This window comes from Nycticebus coucang, chromosome 1 (genome assembly GCF_027406575.1).
Source record: "Nycticebus coucang isolate mNycCou1 chromosome 1, mNycCou1.pri, whole genome shotgun sequence".
NCBI lineage: Eukaryota > Metazoa > Chordata > Mammalia > Primates > Lorisidae > Nycticebus > Nycticebus coucang.
The window spans coordinates 12,222,492-12,243,642 of NC_069780.1; the positions used below are offsets into that span (position 1 = coordinate 12,222,492).

The following is a 21,151-nucleotide window of genomic DNA, read 5'->3' on the forward strand; positions in this document are numbered from 1 at the left end:
GCCACAACGCCCAGCTATTTTTTGGTTGCAGTTTGGCCAAGGCCCGGTTTGAACCCACCACCCTCGGTATATGGGGCCGGCGCCTAATCTACTGAGCCACAGGCGCCACCCGATATTTGAGAAACTTCCGTATGTCTTTCACTTAAATTCACAGTTCCCAAGAACCTATGATGATGTTAAGTGAAGACTTAGGTGCAGTCCTCCCTTACCTCTTTTTTTTGTTGCAACCCTTGTTGAATCATACATACTTCCCTATTATAGTAAACAACTGTACACATATACATGTACTTTAGAGGTTAGACTGCATTGTCACAAGGTCAAGTTCTAAATGACTAGTACCATTTTTGCAAGATGTGGGCAATTGTAGGAAACTGAATGTGAACCAACCCCAGTACTTCACTAGCTTCTTTTCACTGAATTCCAGGCATAAACGAATTTATGACATTTTCGTTGTTTCTTTTTCACTTAGTTATAGTGCAGAGAAAGTGATCAAATTTAATTGAAGTCCTGGTTTGTTGACCCTTGTGAGTCAGTCAGCAAACTATCTTATTCTGTCATTCTGTGCTCTACCTCCTCAAGCATACACCATGGAAGAGCACAGAATGACAGATTGACAGCTCCAGCAGTCCAGGAAAGGTAATGTACATTTATCAATCCAGTTGCTTTCAGGAACCATTTGTATCAGCTCCAAAGTGTATGAAACTTTAACTTGGAGCAGTGTTACAGTTAATGATAGTTGGAGAAAATTGGTCTGCTTGGTTTTGGGGTCTCATTTTAAACGATCATTTTTAGAGTAAAAAAAAAAAAAAAAAGACTGTGCTTTTCTGACTTAAAGGCTGAAGAAGATGCTCACCTGGATGGGGCTGTTCCCATCCCTGCAGCGTCTGGGAATGGAGTGGATGACCTGCAGCAGATGATCCAGGCTGTGGTGGACAACGTGTGCTGGCAGATGTCTCTGGACCGAAAGACCACTGCCCTCAAACAGCTGCAGGGCCACATGTGGAGGGCGGCGTTCACTGCCGGGCGCATGAAAGCAGAGTACGTGCTCACGTCAGGCCAAACATTTCACCAGCCTCAAACCCCAATTTGTTTTTCTAGTCCTTTCTTCCCAGTATAAGCTGAATAATTAGTAAAATGGATTAAATCCACATTCTTTTTATTCTAACAAGTAAGTTATTTTATTTTTTCAAAGCTGAGCTAAAGCATTTTACCCAGCTAAAATCCACAGACCTGCATGTTTGGCTTTGTGGGATGGTTGAAAGACTTTTAGTCCCAGTTTAAAACAGCTTCCTATAAAACTGCCTTGAACTAAGTCATACTTGGTCCTCAGCACATGAGTGACAGGAATGTTGGGCTGCTTTCCAGGAACACTGGTTACCTGCTTTTTGCTCTGTTAGAGAGTAAGAATGCTTTGGGATTATGTACTCCATTGTTTTGGGGTCACTCAGAGAATGTCTGCACTGCTACTTTTTACTGTGCTCTTTTGAACAACTTCCACAGATGCTTTTAGTCTTGTTTGTAGAGTTCCTGATAATACTTCTGCCTGAGGTGAGTTATACTATTGCTGAGAACTTCTTAATAAGATTATGGCACTAAGGATTTTAGTCTGTTGTCTGATGTAAACCCTGAGATTTAAGAACATTTCCAGCTGCCTGTATTTCTGACAAATGAGATGTTAACTGTTTTATTTATATACTTTACAAGGAGCTTCTACATTTTAAATTTCAGGATATGCCAAACATCTGGGACTATCCGCTGGGTTCATGTAGTAAAAGACCCAAAAGAGCAGAGCCAGGAGACGGTCTCCTAGTAGGGCCCTCTGGTGATCTTTGTTCTGTAGTTACAAAACCAGGGACTTGGCATATATGACCTTAAACAGCTAAGGTACTGCTTTGGAGCAGTAACAATCTCTACAAATTTAATATGGGAAATTCTGGGTCCATGACTGCAAAGAAAGTTAGTGCACTTGTGATTATGTGTCCTGACTTTCAGCATGTTGATCTGTCCTTCAGTTAGCACATGCTAAGCCCATTCATACATGTTCAGTGGAAGATTTCTGGTTGCCATTTTCTATTTAATGTTTTAAAGATAACTGGTTTCACAACTGAAGTTCCTTATGCTTCTCTTTTCAACCTTTTTGTGGTGTTATTTCCTCCATGAATATAGAAGACACCGTGACATTCATATAAGAGAGTGTCAGCAGTCAGAAAATCAGATGCTGTTTGGAAATTTGCCATGTGACATAGGGCTGATCTCTTAATTGCTACTTATGTATTTTTTTTCTTATACTAAAATGTTAGGTTTTCTTAGTTCTCAAAACAACGATGACAACAACAACAACAAAATAGCTGGGTATTGTGGTGGGCACCTGTAGTACCAGCTACTTGGCAGGCTGAGGCAAGAGAATCACTTGACGCTGCTGTGAGCTATGATGCCACAGCACTCTACTGAGGGTGACATAATGAGACTCTGTCTCAAAAAAAATGTAGTTTCATTTTTAGCTAATCAGTTTTGTAGCTTTGAGCTCCCAAATCTTTTTTTCAATCATTTTGGGTGCAGATCTTTCTTACAGCATTCTCATGTCCCCTTAAAACGTACTGAATGTAATTTAACCTTTTCTTGTGAATTACATCAGAAATCATATAATAGTTTAACATAATTGCTGCTGTGTGCTTTTTTGAGTTCCTTGGGAATTTAAAAAACTATACTTTTGGGTTTGAGACAGAGTCTCACTCGCCTTCCTAGAGTGCTGTGGCATCACAGTCACCTCAAACTCTTGGGCTCAGGTGATCTTCTTGCTCAGCCTCCCAAGTAGCTGGGACTACAGGCACCAGCCACAACACCCAGAAGTAGTTTTTCTAGTTTTAGTAGACAACAGGATCTTGCCCTGGCTTAGACTGGTCTCTTAACTCCTCAGCTCAGGCAATCTGCCCACCTGGGCCTCCCAGAGTGCTGGGATTACAGGTGTGACCCACTACACCCACCCGGCCTCCCCCAAACTACTCTTTTGTTTCATCCCTTTATCTACAGTCCCTTTTTTCTGTCATTGGCGTCGTTATCTATCAAAATAGTTTTGGAGGAAAAGTGAATAGTTTTTCTGTTCTCCACCTAAAATTGTTTTTCTACTCTGCTGTGATCCTGGAATTCTGGCAAGACCTATTAGTTTATCAGAACTGTAGGAATTCGTAGTCCCATGGAGTTGCTTCTCAAATTACCAGCTGGGTACAAATAGAAACAGATGGTGTTATTTTGACTGGTTTCCTCTGGCGAGGTGATGTGGTCCTGCATTTTAACTTGGTGGTCTCTCCTCTAGGTTCTTCGCAGACGTAGTTCCAGCAGTCAGGAAGTGGAGAGAGGCTGGAATGAAGGTGTATATCTATTCTTCAGGGAGTGTAGAGGCACAGAAACTGTTATTTGGGCATTCTACAGAGGGAGATATTCTTGAGGTAGGTTACTTGGTTTCCTTTGGGTTTTGGCTTTGGAATGTATTATATTTAAAAGCTATGTCAATAGTCACATTAATTGCACTTATATATGCTCAGCAGGTTGTAAAGAGAAGTGGAAAAACGGGAATACATTAGAGGGGAGGAAGAAATGTTTTATTTGGTATCTGTTTTGGGGTCAAAGGTTCTTAAACTTTGTTGTGTATAAAGGTTACCTGGGTAGTTTGTTAAAATGTAGATCATTGGGCTCTGCTTTCTAGCAGATCTGAATTGGCAGGTCTGGGACAGGGTCATTAATCTATATTTAAATAGCTGCTGTAAGTGATTTTGATGAAAATAGTAGCGAGTCATCTATTGTATGTACACACGTAACATGATAGCATGTAAATCAGCTATTTTGCTGGTGTTAGAAAATCAATAACTAAAGGAAACTAATGGAATGCTTTCTTTGGTTGTTTAAAATTAAGTAAGAAGAAAAGAATCACTTTTAATTATATTGCATTTATAATTTCTTCTACATAAGGTTATTAAATAAAGTTAACTCTGTGTCTTAAAAAATAAAATCAAGGCTGGGTGCCTGCAGCTCAAGCAGCTAAGGCGCCAGCCACATACACCTGAGCTGGCGGGTTCGAATCCAGCCCGGGCCCTCCAAACAACGACAGCTGCAACCAAAAAACAGCTAGGCATTGTGGTGGGCGCCTATAGTCCCAGCTGCTTGGGAGGTGGAGGCAGAAGAATTGCTTGAGCTCAGGAGGTTGAGGTTTGCTGTGAGTGGTGATGCCATGGCACTCTACCCAGGGCAACAGCTTAAGGCTCTGTCTCCAAAAAATAAATAAATGAATAAATAAAATAAAATCAGGTAAGATGCAAAGTGGGTTTGTGCACAGCCCTGAGGAACACCTAGGCTCCTTGAGTGCAGCAGAGCAAAGGTAGATTTATTTGTGGCTCTTTGTACAGATACAGATTTTATTTCAGAAGGGACTGCTCATTAACAAGGCAAGTTGGAGAAATCTGTTGTAGGATCAAAAGGATAATGTTGAGACTTTGTTAGGAGTAAAATTCAGTCCAATAAGTAGTTTGAATGCAAATAGTATTTTAAGCATAAAATATAGGACACGTGTATTTTATTTATTTATTTAGAACTGGTGCCATAGTGATTTTGGATAGAGTAAATGTTAATGCAATCCAGGCAAATTATAAAATGGTCTTATGTAAGTCGAGCTGGAAGTTTTCTTCTTCCGAAGATTTATTGCTATGTAAATAGCTAGTAAATCTTTATATTTACTTTCTGTAGCCTCTGTAATATTCTCTGTTGAGTAGATTTTCAGTAAAATTTGTTGAATGAATGCAGTCTCTGTGATGATCACGTATTTCAGAGAGTAGGGGTGTGAGGCAAGGAAGTCCCGTGTATTCTGAGTGTATTCATATGGTCAGTCTTTCTTCTGCCCTTGGTTCAGCTTGTTGATGGTCACTTTGATACTAAGATTGGACACAAAGTGGAGAGTGAGAGTTACCGGAAGATTGCCAACAGCATTGGATGCTCAACCAACAACATTTTGTTTCTGACAGATGTTACTCCAGGTGAGTAATCAAACTTACATACTCCAGGGTAGGCACTGAACCTGGTGCTACAAACACATGGCTTTTTCTTTTTTTTTTTTTTTTTTGTAGAGACAGAGTCTCACTGTACCGCCCTTGGTAGAGTGCCGTGGCGTCACACAGCTCACAGCAACCTCTAACTCTTGGGCTTACACGATTCTCTTGCCTCAGCCTCCCGAGCAGCTGGGACTACAGGTGCCCGCCACAACACCCGGCTATTTTTTGTTGTTGTTGTTGCAGTTTGGCCGGGGCTGGGTTTGAACCCGCCACCCTCGGTGTATGGGGCTGGCGCCCTACTCACTGAGCCACAGGCACCGCCAGCACATGGCTTTTTCAAAGAAGGTTTATGTGAAACCTTGAAAAATAAATTTCTTTTCAAAGAAGGTTATGTGAAACCTTGAAAAATAAATTTCTTTTCTTTTTTTCTTTTTGAGACAGAGTCTCACTTTGTCACCCTCCCTGAGTGCTGTGGTGTCATAGCTCCCAGCAACTTCAAACTCCTGGGCTCCAGCGATCCTCTTGTCTCAGCTTCCCAAGTAGCTGGAACTACAGGCACCCGTTATAAGGCCTGGCTGGTTTTACTATTTGTAGACACGGGGTCTTGCTCTTGCTCAGGCTGGTCTTGAATTCCTGAGCTTAGGCAATCCACCTGCCTCTGCCTCCAGAGTGCTAGGACTACAGGCATGAGACACTGTGCCTGGCTGAAAAATAAAAGTTTTGTAAAAAGAAACAGTGAACCAGCCAATCTACCTACCTCTTCATCTACCAGCCCTTGAGGGTTGTGTGTGGGGAAGTGACACTGGACAGACTAATTCTCGTTTGAACTCCTTACCCATGGCTTCCCACCCATACACGTACACACTGCTGATGTGGGAAGATAACAGAAGATTAAGGGGCATCATGGTAGGAAGGACCGTGCGGGCAGGAGTCTGAGGGCAGGTGCTGGATAGTTTTTAAGGACAGTAAAGTTACAGTGGACTTTTTTTTTTTTTTTTTGTAGAGACAGAGTTTCACTTTATTGCCCTTGGTAGAGTGCCATGGTGTCACACGGCTCACAGCAACCTCCAACTCCTGGGCTTAGGCGATTCTCCTGCCTCAGCCTCCCGAGCAGCTGGGACTACAGGCGCCCGCCACAACGCCCGGCTATTTTTTGTTGCAGTTTGGCCGGGGCTGGGCTTGAACCCGCCCCCCTCTGCATATGGGGCCAGCACCCTGCTCACTGAGCCATAGGCGCCGCCCTACAGTGGACTTTTTATAGCTGTACGTACCCAGCAAAAACACACACACAGAAGGAAGAGAACTATAAATAGGTCAGGCAGTTTTGCCCATCCTTCCAGTTGGTGTCTGAGCAGGGGCCTCATACCTGCCTTCCCGCATGTGGTCTCTGCTCCTACACATGCTTCCCCCACAGGCGCTCCTCCGCTTGTGAATCTCAGGCTTCGTTGTATGTGAGTCTCCTATATAAAGACATACGTATTTTACCCTGCATGGCCCTGTTTATTATATACAGTATATTAGCATATACATTATTTCTTTAAGGATTGAATGCCCCAAACAATGTATATACTGTACTCTCTTGCCCATATAAGTTATTTCAAGAGTAGTTTTGATGAAATGGAAAACATAATCAAGCATCTACATAAGAATAAGAGTCCTCGGGAGAAGTAGGCAGAAAAGGTAGGAGATACTCAGGCAAGAGGTGGGGGATGCTGGGGGCGGTGGTCTTGCATTCGCACCTGAAAGCCCCTGCTTGGTGAGGTCTTCCTGTCTCTCCACACCTGCCTCCGCCTTTGGGTTGTCTGGTTCTTCCCTCCAGAGTTTGTGCATCGGCCAGTGAGCCTACTGTTGGCATGTTTGTAACTTCACTTGTATCTGAGGGCAGTTCTTACGTGTTCGTGTTTCTTCTCTTCTGCCTTGGATTATACATTTCCCTGAGACCCAGGTCACACCTTCTCTTTATGCCCAGAGCAGGGCCTTGTGTACTGTGCAGCCGCTTCTGACAAACTGTCCGTGACAGCAGGCTAGGAAGGGGATTAGGAAAGGGGGGATGGGAGGAGTTGGTTCCATGTGACTCCGGGCCTCTTGGAGACAGCTTTAGCAGTCTGTAAACCGGATCCCTCTCTCCAGCCCCTCCTGTCTGTTGTCATAGAACTAGAGTCTCATGTACCCCCTGGAATTTTCAGAGATAGGGCCAAAAGAAAATCCAGACTTCTGGTAAAGGGGTCTTACCTGAAGTAGTGTGTTCAAGCTATATTCTTTCTGTTCTGCTGACCCTTAAGCGTTTGGTCTGTTGTGATAGGCAAGCAAGAGTTACAGGTATTTAAACAGGTACTAACTAATTTGCTAAGCAGCTTAAAAAAAATCTTAATCAGCATATATCATGTAATACCTAAAGAAATTATAACTTCATAGAGGTAGAGCAGGCTTGATTTTACCTGACATATGGTAAACATTCGGTAATTATTGATGTCTTTGTTAAAGATAGGAATTCTAGTCCTTGATAAAACTAGACTGGGATTTTTGACCTAGGTAGACATTACCGATTCGTAGCTGTTTATTATTTTGAGGTTTGAAAATTTAGCAGATTTAATGGGGATCAGTTCCCATCCTACATGTCCTGGCTTGCGTTAGCTTCAAAGCCCAAGCATTTTTACGGACTGTCAGCTCATATTTCTACTTTCTGGAAAGCTTTACATTCACATATTTGATTGCAGTGAAGGAGAGAGACAGACACGTATACTGAGAGCAGCGTAGCCAGGCCACGGGAAGAGTGCTGTCACTGAGTGTGAGCCGTTTCATCTGGCGCCCGCTTTGAATGTTTGCCTGTCGCGTTTCCCTATAGAAACCTTTTACTGAGCTCAAGCTGCAGTATATCTTGAGTGACTTTGGGGGCTTAGAGTGGTGGGATAGAAAGGCGGCTTTGCTATCAGTGAAGAGTAGGGATGTGCCGTCCGTTTCTGTGACCAGTGATAATTTGAAGACCATTTACTGTGTTTTTGCTCTTTATGGAAAGGAATTAGCCCTTGTCCTGGTGAGTTTAGTTGTTTAATCTGTGAATTGCTTTTCTTTCTTTTTTTTTTCTTTGGAGATAAGAGTCTTACTATGTCGCCCTCGGTAGAATACCGTGGTGTCACAACTCACAGCAACCTCAAACTCTTGGGCTTAATCTATTCTCATGCCTCAGCCTCCCAAGTAGCTGGGACTACAGGCACCTTCCACAATGCCCAGCTATTTTTTTGTTGTAGTTGTCATTGTTTGGCAGGCCTCGGCTGGGTTGGAACCTGCCAGCGTCAGTGTATGTGGCCGGTGCTGTAGCCTCTGAGCTATAGGCGCTGAGCCTGAATTGCTTTTCTTTAATCATTCACATAAAGGAGGTTGTTGGAGATGAAAATCTGCAGTTTGCCATCTACATTAGAAGCTTGGTAAGTTGACCACAGGGAATATAACACACTGGTCAGTAAAAGAGGTGATCACCATAAGGCCTACTGTACTGTGGCAACATTAGGTCAACTGGAGGAGATGGTCAACTGTGGAGGTGCTAATATATTTAATTCCCCACTACTTTTTCTGGTCAGTTTTGAAAGCTTAGAATTAAGGATCTGCTTTGTGCCTAGAGCTCCCCTCAAAGTGAGCCAGTTCTGGGATTGAACGCGTGGTTCCCCAGACTCTTGTTTTGTCCCCAGCTTTTTGATTATATTGATTATTATAAACCCTGCACTACGATCACTTAGTTTCTTCATATTCTGTTCTCGTAGCCTTATTGTGTTTAGCGTCATAGTACATACATAATTTCAGGCCTTTCTCTTTTCATGTAAGTCATTTCCTTAGGTTCCTAACTTTGGAGAATAGAAATAATCCCCAAGTTGGCCCCAAAATGAAATTGGCTTCCTTTGAGTTCTCCATAAGGAGGTTTCATTCCTGCACCTTGTCTTCTGCCAGCCCCACACTTGATTAGGCAGAGGGTTGGAACTTGGGGTGGGGTAGCTGGGGTGAAGCAAGGAGCTGTCTCTGTTCTCGTGATTTAGTGTCACTCGCCCAGACTTTCCTGCTGAGGCCGAATGGAAGACTAAGTTGATATCTCAAATAATAAGCGGGTATGGAAGAGAACTGAGAGACTTTTTCCCCTCGGAGGAAAGGAAAGGAAAGGGATCCTGGGTTTTGAGTCAACAAATACTAGTTCAGTGTCTCAATATTACACCAATAGAGCAATTAGATGCTTGGGGATAAAACTTGCTCCGTTGTTAGCTGGTGAGAAGCCTGAGTGGAACAGCCGCTAGCCAGCGTCAGGTCCCACATGCACTGCGGTGGCTTCACCGTGGTCAAGAGTTAGGTGGGAAGTAGGCGTGAGTAGACAGCTGCCTCTCCTGCTGGAGGGAGTGGCATCTGCCAAATTTGCCTGAGAAGGCTTCCCACACTCAAGGGGCAGTCTCTGTTTTATAAGCAGAGCAGAAAGTAAGATACTTGAAGGTGGTGGTCAGGGAGAAAGCAGCTGTGTCCTGCGGAGCCTCTCCAGGAACTTCGTACCTCTCTCAGCTCTGTACCCTTCAGTTAATCCATTCAGGTGCTGCAACTCTTTTTTTTTTTTTGCAGTTTTTGGCCAGGGCTGAGTTTAAACCCACCACCTGCACATATAGGGCCAGCGCCCCACCCCTTTGAGCCACAGGCACCACCCAGATGCTGCAACTCTTTTCCAAAGGTTGAGAATCATGTTAAATCTAAATTCCATAGAATGTTTTCCAGATTTTTTTATTAGTTTTGCTGTCTGTTCAAGTAAGTCCTGTCTCTTGCCACAGACGTATGCCTGTTTCCCCCTCTCTCTCGCTTCTTTCTGGGTAGGAGGCACGATGTGTTTGGGATCTGGAGGTGAGAGCAGATGTTTTGACCTGGTTAAGTCATAGGATCCCTTTTTTCCTAACTCTGCTTACTTAGTATTAATCATTAGCAGGCTGCCTTTTGGGAGACAGCTCTGTCCTGGGAAGGAATGGAGGAGAACTATGGGACAGAACGTGGCTCTGTCCTTTGGCATTCATATTTATCATAAAGCTTCCTTTCTGTTCTGTCAAATACAGTTAGGCATTTTTTAAAAACTGTATTATGGAAAAAGTAAAACACACGTGAAAGAGAGTAATATGTGTGCCTGTTTCATAGCTTCAGCAGTGATCAGATCAGGGCCAGATTCATTTCTTCTATTCCCATGTCCTGATAGTTTTGAGTCAACAAATACTCAGACGTCATTGTTTGGTGTTTCTGACACATAGTCTGATTTTCACAGAGGCCAGCGCTGCCGAGGAGGCAGACGTGCACGTGGCTGTGGTGGTGAGACCTGGCAATGCGGGACTGACGGATGACGAGAAGACTTACTACAGCCTCATCACGTCCTTCAGCGACCTCTACCTGCCTTCCTCAACCTAGAGAAGCATCGCTAAGGAGGCCACTCCGCCTCACAGAGTTGTCCCTGTAGTGTCTAGTTTTATTCTAATGGTAAAAGTAACTTACTTTAAAAATACACGTATATACACATGTGTATGCAAGTGTATGTGTGTGTATGCTCACATTAACTTCCATGACACGTAAGTGAGAAAAAAGTCTCAGTTCAGTGAAAATGAAACTTCCTTAAAGATGCTCTGTATCAGCGGTTCTCAACCCGTGGGTCGCGACCAATGAAAATACATCCTGTGTATCAGATATTTATATAACAATTCATAATAGCAAAATTACAGTTATGAAGTAGCAACGAAAATAATATTATGGCTAGGGGGGTCACAACATGAGGAACTGTATTAAAGGGTCGCAGCATTAGGAAGGTTGAGAACCACTGCTTTATACGTAGAAATTGTTTGAAACAATACTCTAACCCAGGGGCGTCCAACCCTTTTTTTCCTGCTATACATTGCAAGAAGAATTGTCTTGGGCCACACAGTAAATATACAAACACTTAGCAAAAGCCAATGAGCATAAAACGGTCTGTGTGTAATTTGGGGGATAGTTGACACCACAGATAAGCAAAACAGGCCTCAAATAATCCACACACAGCCCATGGGTCACAGGTTGGACACCTTTGCTAACTCTTAACGCGGGCACAGTGCGGTTGATAGAAGAAATTGCTAACATACAGATCTAGCGTGTTAACTGTATCAAGTTGTGTACCAAAATGGAAAGCTAGTTTTGAGAAATTATTCAGAAGCCTTGTTTTAAAAACTAAAATTATTTCCAAAACTTATTTCTAATAGTAATTCATTGCCCTGCTCCTGTTCATTTGTGAGTTAGAAATTACAGAAGCTGCCTTTAATATTTATCTCCCTGTATACATAAGACAAAAGGTATTTGTTTCTGCACCAAAAGATAGCAAAATTGGGAAAGAAACTTCGAGTCTTGATCAATCAAGTATCTGTCACTTAAGAAGAAACTTGCTGATGATTGTGGCACCCGTGGCAAGAAGGTGCTTTACCAGTGACAAAGGTACGCCTGTGTAACTGGCAAAAATAGAGATGCAGTTCTCAGTGTTTAACAAAACAGTCCTAATTCTGCCAGTTGTGATCTTTATAGATCTTATACTTAGTTGCCTTTCTAGCTACTTCTTAGCACACTTAGAGAATATATGGTAAGTGCTATTTACTATTAATAAAACATGGTATTACTGAAATCAGTCTATAAGATCAAGAAAAGCCCCAGTATGTAATATTTTCCTGTGAAATGGATGTGAGAAATGTAAATTTTATAGCAGCACTATTTATCCTGGTTGAGTTCTAATGAGGTGGTCATGCCAATTTCATGTTGTGATTAATAAAAGTATTTTCTTCTTCACTCAGTTTTATATAGGTTCTTGAACTATGCCACATGCTGCCAAAGCAAAAGAGAAACTGAGATGGAAAAAAAGAATATTATTATAGTTTCTGCCTTAATTGTGTGTGTAGTGTCTGTGCTTTAATAGAGTGCCATGGGAAATTGAGTTGTGTTTTCATATAAGGTTACTATTTCATTTGGATAGTAAGCATTCAGGGTACAAGTGGGATTTCTTAGATGTTTGAGAATCTTATATTTGAGGCATATAAGGGCTGTCTGGAAAGTATCCAGGCTTGTGTGCCTCTATTTTCCCTATTACTGGCTAGATGCTTTCTGAATATCCCTTGTATAAGGTAATGCTTGGAGGAGGCCATTATTCTCTGAATTAATCAAGGAAAAAAACTAATGAATCCTGGAGGACTAGTTTGAGAAATGCTTTGAATAAAGACAGTGAATTCAGGCAAATATGAGAGGATAGGGGATATGTTTTATGTTATAATTTTGATCTTTTGGTAGCCAATTAAGGAATTTAATGACTATGAAAATATATGAGTAAAAAAAGGAAGTGAGTGTAAGTAAATCTTGGAAATGGGAGTCATTTGTAAATGATGGCAAACCCACACACATGGTAGTAAAAAGATGAACTTCACACATTATTTTGAAAAGTTCCCGTGAGCAGATGGCAAAAAGGGGTTTCTCAATATCCTTTCTCTTAAAGGAGTAATTGGCAAAGTAAGGAAGAAAGAAGAGAACGTTACTTACTAGGCTCTAGATTACAAAGGAATTTAAGGAAAAGGAAGTCCTTGTTATGTAGCCAACAGAGAACTGAGGTAGATTTACTGTCCATGATGGAAAGGGTATCAGGAAAACTGTAGTTTATGCTTAGTTGTGAGGACAGAAAATAGATAGATTCAGGAATTAAGAGAAAGTTGAAATATCACACCCAGTTTGTGAAAGTGGGGTACAAAAGGAAAGGACAAAAAAGGTGAATGGAATGTTTCTTAGGTCCTGAGACAGACTCATTCACAATTCAACATGATGGAGAAGGGTCTCAGGAAGAGCTTGAAAGGTAAAGTAGATTGGTTAAGAGGGGGGAGGAAGGCCTAAGAAAGTGGGTAGTGATACACAATATACTGGAACATCACGCGGTACCCCATAAATACATGGTTACTATGTGTTACCCCTAAAAAATTGACAAAAGTGGGCAGCGCCTGTGGCTCAAGGGAGTGGGGCACTGGCCCCATATACCGGAGGTGGCGGGTTCAAACTCAGCCCCAGCCAAAAACTGCAAAAAAAAAAAAAAAAATTTTTTTTTTTTTTTGACAAAAATGGTGGGTATTGAGGTAGGAGATGAATCCAGATGGAAGAGCAGGAGGAAGAAAACTTCCAAAAAGAGAATAAAAGCACTACATTTTCTCAGCCTCTTGGCTTACAGAGAAAGAATGAATACAGGGGATGGAGGCCTCTTCAAGTTAGGTATGACTTTTTATTCATGTTTATTAATCTAGGTCTTCTTCCTCAGTCATTTTCTCTCCCATAAATGGCACTGATTTCCAATTTGGGGTCAAAACCCAACTTGGTTTTCAAGAGGAGAAGCCTCAGGCAAAGGATTCTCTAATTTTATCAACCTTCTTGGAGCAGCAGGGATTCCTGTTTGGTATTGGAAGGTTAGTTGCTAAGCCTAACTAATGTCAGGTTTAGCATTGCCCAAGGAAATGTCGGAAGCCCCCGGCCTATTGCAGCCTTTGGCCAGCAGATGGTGCTGTTGCTCCAGAGACCTTATGCAGGGTGAGTCCACCAGACACAGCAGATGGAACTAGGAGGTAGCATTAAGAGAGCAAAAGGTATATAGTTAGATTTGTCCTTACAAGCCAATAGCAGGGTATCTCAAGAGTCAGAGTAGTTTGGAAAAAATGGCAATAGGGTGGCGCCTGTGGCTCAAGGAGTAGGATGCCGGCTCCATATACCAGGGGTGGTGGGTTCAAGCCCGGCCCCGGCCAAAATGCAAAAAAAGAAAAAATGGCAATAATTCTGAATGAAATTCACTCAGTAATATTTCCTCTTCTCCTCTTTCCCCCTAAGTCACATTAGAAAAAGAAAACGGTGAGTTTTGGATAGCCACTTTTTCCAGAGAGAGAGGGGCTTGTTTTCAGATTTTTTTTTTGAAACAGAGTCTCACTATGCCACCTTCAGTAGAGTGATGTAGCGTCATAGCTCACAGCAACCTCAAACTCTTGGGCTTAAGCGATTCTTTTGCCTCAGCTTCCCAGGTAGCTGGGACCACAGACACCGGCCACAACTCCTGGCTATTTTTTTTTTTTTTTTTTAGAGACAGAGTCTCACTTTGTCACCCTCAGTAGAGTGCTGTGGCGTCACAGCTCACAGCAACCTTCAATTCCTGGGCTTAGGCAATTCTCTTGCCTCAGCCTCCCAGGCGCCTGCCACAACACCCGGCTATTTTTTTGTTGCAGTTTGGCCAGGACTGGGTTTGAACCTGCCACCCTCAGCGTATGGGGCCAGCACCCTACTCACTGAGCCACAGGCGCCGCCCAGTCCTGGCTATTTTTGTTGTTGTTGTCGTTGTTTAGCAGGCCTGGGCCAGGTTTGAACCCACCAGCCCTGATGTATGTGGCCAGCTCCCTTACCACTGAACTATGGGCGCCAAGCCCCAGATTATTATTTATTTTTTTTTTTGCAGTTTTGGCCAGAGCTAGGCTTGAACCCACCACCCCCGATATATGGGGCCAGCGCCCTACTCCTTGAGCCACAGGTGCCTTCTCCAGATTTTTTTCTTTATTCCCATCAGAGTACAAGGTTGAATATAATACAGGGTGGATGTGAAGTTTGTGTGCAATTTAAAATAGTTTAACATAGTAAGTTGCACATGAGCTTTATGGACACCCTGTATATGCCAAAACATTTTGTTCCCAGATGGCAAAATGATAATATCCTCAACCTAATAATATTAAAGAATAATTTGTAGTTTTTACTATTTGGAGTAACTAACAGAAGTAAAATTCACCTGCCTTACAAATTCACCCCAAATTTATTATTTGTTTTTAGAGACAGAGTCTCAATCATTTATCACCCTTGGTAGAGTGCCGTGGCATCACAGCTCACAGCAACCTCTAAGTCCCGGGTTTAGGCAATTCTCTTGCCTCAGCCTCCCGAGTAGCTGGCACTACAGGCACCTGCCACAACACCCGGCTATATTTTTGTTGCAGTTTGGCCGGGGCGGGTTTGAACCTGCCACCCTTGGTACATGGGACTGCTGCCCTACTCACTGAGCCACAGGTGCTGCCCCCCAAATTTATTCTTTTACATATTCATTAAGCATCTACAGTGTGCCCCCCGATCTGCTCTGAGGGGGCACAGGTCCTCCCTATTCCTGTGGTACATAACATTCTTGGTAAAGAGAGACAGTGGTGAATTATAATAGGAAAAAAAGTAGATACTAATATTTGCTGTCCAGAGAAAATAGGGTAGAGTGACTCTATAGAGAGTGTTAAGAAGGGACTGAATGACATGCAGGGCTGGACATGTAGGAAATAAGGAGGAAGGACATTCTGTGCAGGTGGAATGGTGCAGCAAAGCTTCGCCTATTTCGGAAGTGAAAGGCCAGTGGCTGGGTGACATCAGAGAAGTGGGCAGAAGCCAGATCATTAGGACGTGGGGCCCTAGTAAAGAGTGTGAGCCGTGGCTGGACACAGTAGCTCACACCTGTTATCCTAGCTTTTGGGGTGGCTGAGGCTGAGGTGGGATCATCTGAGCTCAGGACTTTAAGACCAGCCTGAGTAACAGTGAGACCGCATCTCTACTAAAAATAGAAAAAACTAGCCAAGGATTGTGGCAGGTGCCTGTAGTCCCAGGTGCTTGGGAGGCTGAGACAGGAGGATCACTTGAACCCAGGAGTCTGAGGTTGCTTTGAGCTGGGCAGATGGCATAGCACTCTATTCCTGGGTGACAGAATGAAACTTTTGGGGGAAAAAAGTGTGAATCGTGTTCTAAGTGGTTTGGAGCCATGGAGGAGAGATTTTGAGCAGAATGTGACATGAGTGATGTACATATCTAGGGAATTCTCAGTTGGGTGGAGAGTGGACTCCAGGTGAGTAAGAGTGAATTAGGTATTTCAGGGTTGAGTGCTGCAGACAAAAATCACAAGGAGAAAGTTTACAAATCAGTGGAAGAACTGGAGGAGTATTTGGGGGAACTACCAGAAAGTGGACTGTGGAGTTTGGGGCTACCCTGCAGTGCTTAGGAGTTTGGGAAGCCTGCCACCATTGATTGCCACTGCCATCATGCCCACGGAGCCAGCCAGATACTGAAATACCAGGCTGGGTTGATGCAACTTCAAACACTTGCATCTCTGCAAGAGCAGCGGGAGACTACCTATGCCTTGCTTCTTTTGACCACTTCGTGCTAGTGCATTTAATTGACAGTGTCTAATTCCAACGCAGAACTCTATGTGTAAGGGTGTCCGGGAAATGTTTCGTTTTCCAACTTCTTCAATTAATGGGTAAGCAATGAGAGAGCCATTTGTTGGGTCTGAGATGGGACGCTGTTGCAGGAACAAAGGTAAGCAATGGTAGTAGCTTGCGGTAGGGTAGATTCAGAATATGTTTAGAGATGACAGTAACCATTGTGTTGACTGATTCAATTTGAAAGGGTAACTCATAGTTTTTTAGCTTGAGCAACTGGGTAGATTGTGCTACTGAAACAAGAGCAATGATGACATGTAAGGGGTGAAAAGCCAACGCAGATGTCAACATGACTGAAGAGGGGTTGGATATAAGTCGAAAGTTCAGGGCCCTGGCCTGGCTGGAGGTGGGATGAGAATCGGGATGTGGTCACCTAGGAAGAGTCTGTTAATAGAGAAGAAAGTCTAGGCACAGCCTTTAGGCTTCAACGTTAGAGATCAAGCCAAGGTAAGAAGCCAGCAAGGGCGATAGGAAAGGCATAGTGTTGAGGAAGGAAAAGCTGGAGAGTGGCAGGGAAGCCAAAGGAAGAAGGGAAATGTGTCAAGTGCTGGTAATTGAATTGAGAACAGCCGTGGCCCTTGAATTGGACAAATACACTATGCGTGGAGACAGAAGTAAGATTGAGTTCAGGAGAGAGTATGAGGTCTAGCTACAGATTGATCAATTTTGTTTATCTTTTTAAAGATCCAATATTTGGTTTTGTCGATTCTCTATTTTGTTTATTTCTAATCTTATTTCTTCTGCTTGCTTTGGATTGAGTTCACTCTAGTTTTTCTACAGTAGATTCTTGAGGTAGGGGAATCACCTAAGCCCAAGAGCTGGAGGTTGCTGTGAGATGTAACACCACAGCACTCTCCCAAGGATAACAAAGTGAGACTCTGTCTCTTAAAAAATTTTTTTAGAACAGTCTCCTTCTGATTAGTATCACCTTTGTTCTCATAGCATATAAAACCCAGGCTCGGCGCCAGTAGCACAGTGGTTACGGCACTGGCCACATGCACCGAGGCTGGTGGGTTCGAACCCAGCCCAGGCCAGCTAAACAACAACTACAACAAAAAAATACCTGGGCGTTGTGACAGGCACATGTAGTCCCAGCTACTTGGGAGGCTCAGGCAAGAGAATCGCTTAAGCCCATGAGTTTGAGGTTGCTGTGAGCTGTGACGCCACAGTACTCTACTGAGGGCGACATAGGAGAATCTGTAGTTTTGAGACTCTGTCTTTAAAAAAAAAAACTGGGCGGCGCCTGTGGCTCAGTCGGTAAGGCGCCAGCCCCATATACCGAGGGTGACCGGTTCAAACCCGGCCCTGGCCAAACTGCAACCAAAAAATAGCCGGGCGTTGTGGCGGGCGCCTGTAGTCCCAGCTACTTGGGTGGCTGAGGCAAGAGAATCACTTGGGCCCAGGAGTTGGAGGTTGCTGTGAGCTGCGTGAGGCCACGGCACTCTACCGAGGGCCATAAAGTGAGACTCTTGTCTCTACAAAAAAATAAAAATAAAAAAAGAAAAAGTTTGCAGCCACATAACTACATTCTGCCACACCTGTTGTTATTGTCACAGATTATATCCGAATAGGATGTGTGCCTGTCAACATAGATACATTATTATTGCTTTTTGTAATTGTCTTTTTAATCAGATAGGATTAAAAAAAGAGTAGCAAACAGCAAATAGATTTGGTACTGTCTTTTAATAGTTACCTATTGCATTATTTCCTAGGGCTGAAAAGACCATAAACTTTGTGGCTTAAAGTAGCGGAAACTTGCCTCGCCCAGTTCTGGGTGCTGGAAGGTGTTGGCCCTTTGGTCCCTTATGGAGGCACTGAGCGAGAACCTGCCGCGTGCTTCTGGCGTTGCCCGGCACTCAGTTACTTGGTTAGGAACACTCTCATGTCTACCTCTAGCTTCACGTGGCATTTTTCCAGTGTGTCTGTTTTCCTAAGGCTATCGTACAAACACACCGATCATATTAGGGTAAGGGCCTACCTTAATCTAGTATACCCGCATCTTAACTAATTACATCAACAGTCTACATAAGGTTATGTTCAGAGATACCAGAGTTTAGGACTTCAATTTACCTTAAGGAGGAGACATATTTTAACCCACAGCACCAAGAATATGTCAGAGTTTTTCACGGCTCTTTTTCACAAAAGCATCTTTTCCAGCCTTTTCTCCTAAAGCTTTTTGTTTAGTCTGTTGTTTGCCCCAGCTGTTATCCATTCATTGTTACAGGTAGCTGTGGCTAATACATTTGCTTTTAATGGTTTGCCACAAAAGCTACTGGGTAGCTGCCTCAGAATTGGCAGAGTTCCAAGTTAAGCAAGATAATTGTAAGTCCATTGACCAAGGAGCCCCCAGACAAATTGCTCTGGATGGAATTTTGTTCCCCCAAATTAATGTGTTGAACCCTTAGCTAATCCCCAGTGTGATGATATATTTGGAGACAGGGTGGTAGGGTCTTGAGGAAGTAATTGAGATTAAATTAAGTCATGACAGTGGGCCAGCTGGCCCTAATCCAGTTGGGCTGGTGGCCTTATAAGAGGAGGAGACACCAGTGGTCCGTTCACCATGTGAGGACGGTGAGAGGGGCAAGTACAAACCAGGAGGAACCTTTAACCATAAACTGAATTGACCAGAACCTTAACCTGGGACTGCCAAGCCTCAGACACTGTGAGAAAATAAACTTGGTTAAGCCAAACCATCTAGGGTTTTGTTACAGCAGCCTAGGGAGCAGACCGACGCACAACCACACCATGTGAATGAGAGCCATTGTTCTGTTCCTTCTGGCACTTCTCTGAACCAGAAATACAGGCTCCTATCTTCAAGGCCGTCACTGAGCAAGGGAATGGGGACGTGGGACCAGGGACTTAAAACACCACAAAGCTTCCTGTTTTCCTGAGATTCAGCTGGTTTTTCTTCATTAAGTGTCCTGGTTGCTGTAAGCTTTTGCTTAGTTTTCTAGAATTCTGAAAAAAGTCATTCTGACAGTCCCTGCCTGCCAGTTTGTTTCTTTTTTGGAAGGGAGGGCTTTTGGTGTTCATGCCTCTGCTTTCCCAGATGTCACTCTTATGTGCTCTTTTTACCTGATCTTGACACTCCTCCACCAAGCGGTGGGGCTTACATCCCCTCCCTTTGAATCTAGGTGTGAGGGCTTTGGGCTGCTCCAACCAAAAGGGGACAACAGAGGTGATGCTCTGTGACTTTCCAGGCTTAGATTAGGAGCTGGGAGTTAGACAATGGTTCTTGGGGAGCCAGTGCATGCTGTGCGGGAGCCCAGGCTTACCCACGTGGAGAACTGAGGCCCCAAGCAGCCAGCCAGCCTCCACCTCCAGACATGAGAACAGACTGCCTTCAGCTGCTTCCAGCCTCCTGCTTTATGGAGTTAGAGACAAGCTGTCCCTGCTGTGCTCTGTTTGAATTCCTGGCCCAGAGAATCTGTGAGCATAATGTCAGGTGTGGGGCCCAGATGTCAGGTTCATGTTCCTGGATCTTGGTTCCCAGTACTGAAGAATGGTCACTGATACCAAGTCAGAGAAATAAATGAACAAACCATACCAATGTGAGTGGGCAAAGTGCCAAGATTTATTAGAGACTGACTACGGAAGGCACAGTCCGGGCAGGTGGTAGAGAGCGGACTGCTCTAAAAAGGAACAGCAGGCCCCCAGGGTTAGAGTCTGTCCTTTCATGCTAATTCCTTAGAATGTTAAACTGGTGGTAGAATATTCATGAATTTTCTGGAAAAAGAATAGAGTCCTCCTACCCCGCCCCTGCCCCCCCAGTGAGTCCTCCCCTTTTCTTTGTAAGGCAATTCCAGGGGTTGCCATGGCATTTGTAAACTTTCGTGGTGCAGGTGGGGGTGACTTTTACTATGCTTGCGAGGGTAGGTCACTTGAGGACACTGTCACCTTGTTTATGTGCATGCTCCGAAGACCCCCTCTTGTGTCCTTGGACATATTTCCACTTTGCGGTTTCTCTTTCTTTCTTTCTGGTTGGTCAGTCCGTGGAGACTCCCTATTGTTGACAAACATCTGTTCAGTCCTTGGAAGCCCCTTGACATGTCATCTGTTCCCTCTTGGAAGCCCCATCTGGTCAGTTTGTTCCTCTTAGCAGACAGAGCATCTCCCAGCTCCTTCTTCTCCTCCTCCTCCTCCCTACTTAACTATAACAAAGGGGATTTTGTGCTTCTGCGTTTTGGGGTAGTGTGTTCAGCAGTAACTGAAACGGTCACCGAGTGAGTGGAATAGCACCAAGACTTTATAACCCTTTTAGCCCAGCAAGGCTTGTACAAGTCCTGTGCTGGACACACAGGAACATCAAGACTGCCTCATTTTTCTTCCCTCTCCTTCCAAACTGTAGCGTCTCTTATCTTCCCAGATTTTGTAAGTGCCCCATTCTTCCCTGTCATCCTAGCTTGAAACCTCAGAATGTCTGACTCTTCCCCCACCCCCACACAGCGTGTCACACCTGCTGTCTTTTTCATAATGCCTCTCAAATTTGCTCTTTTTTACTCCGTTCCTAATAGCCTGTGCTTAAAGCTCTGTAGGTTCATTACCTACAGAGTAAAAAGCAATAGAGGCCTGGGGGCATAGTGCTTTCAGGTTTTGTACTAGGAAGGGGTAGTGCCTAAAGCCTTCCAAGGGAAAGTAATGATGTTGGTGGACGTGGAAGGGAAGTCTGCTATTGTCTCCTCCTGGAGCAGTGTAAGCAGCACCATCAGCTCGTGTGTGTGTGTGTGTGTGTGTGTGTGTGTGCGCGCGCACGCAAACACACGTCCACTCACTGATCACGTTGCCCTGTGTTTAGTTAAATCCCTTTCCCAGAAGCCTCTATCCTTAGCTGCAAATCTAAACAAAAGT

At 43.8% G+C, this 21,151-nt stretch overlaps 1 protein-coding gene across 2 annotated transcripts in view; it reads left to right on the forward strand.

Moving 5' to 3' along the window:
• The window catches only part of ENOPH1 (enolase-phosphatase 1), a 30,921-nt gene extending 19,012 nt beyond the window's left edge, over positions 1–11,909 (forward strand). For both annotated transcript variants that reach the window (XM_053594045.1, XM_053594067.1), the window contains exons 3-6: positions 836–1,038; positions 3,314–3,446; positions 4,901–5,024; positions 10,315–11,909. In XM_053594045.1, the coding sequence (XP_053450020.1) occupies positions 836–1,038; positions 3,314–3,446; positions 4,901–5,024; positions 10,315–10,454 (600 nt within the window). In that variant the 3' untranslated portion in view covers positions 10,455–11,909. The remainder of the gene's footprint in view (positions 1–835; positions 1,039–3,313; positions 3,447–4,900; positions 5,025–10,314) is intronic.
• The last annotated feature ends 9,242 nt before the right edge of the window (positions 11,910–21,151 follow it).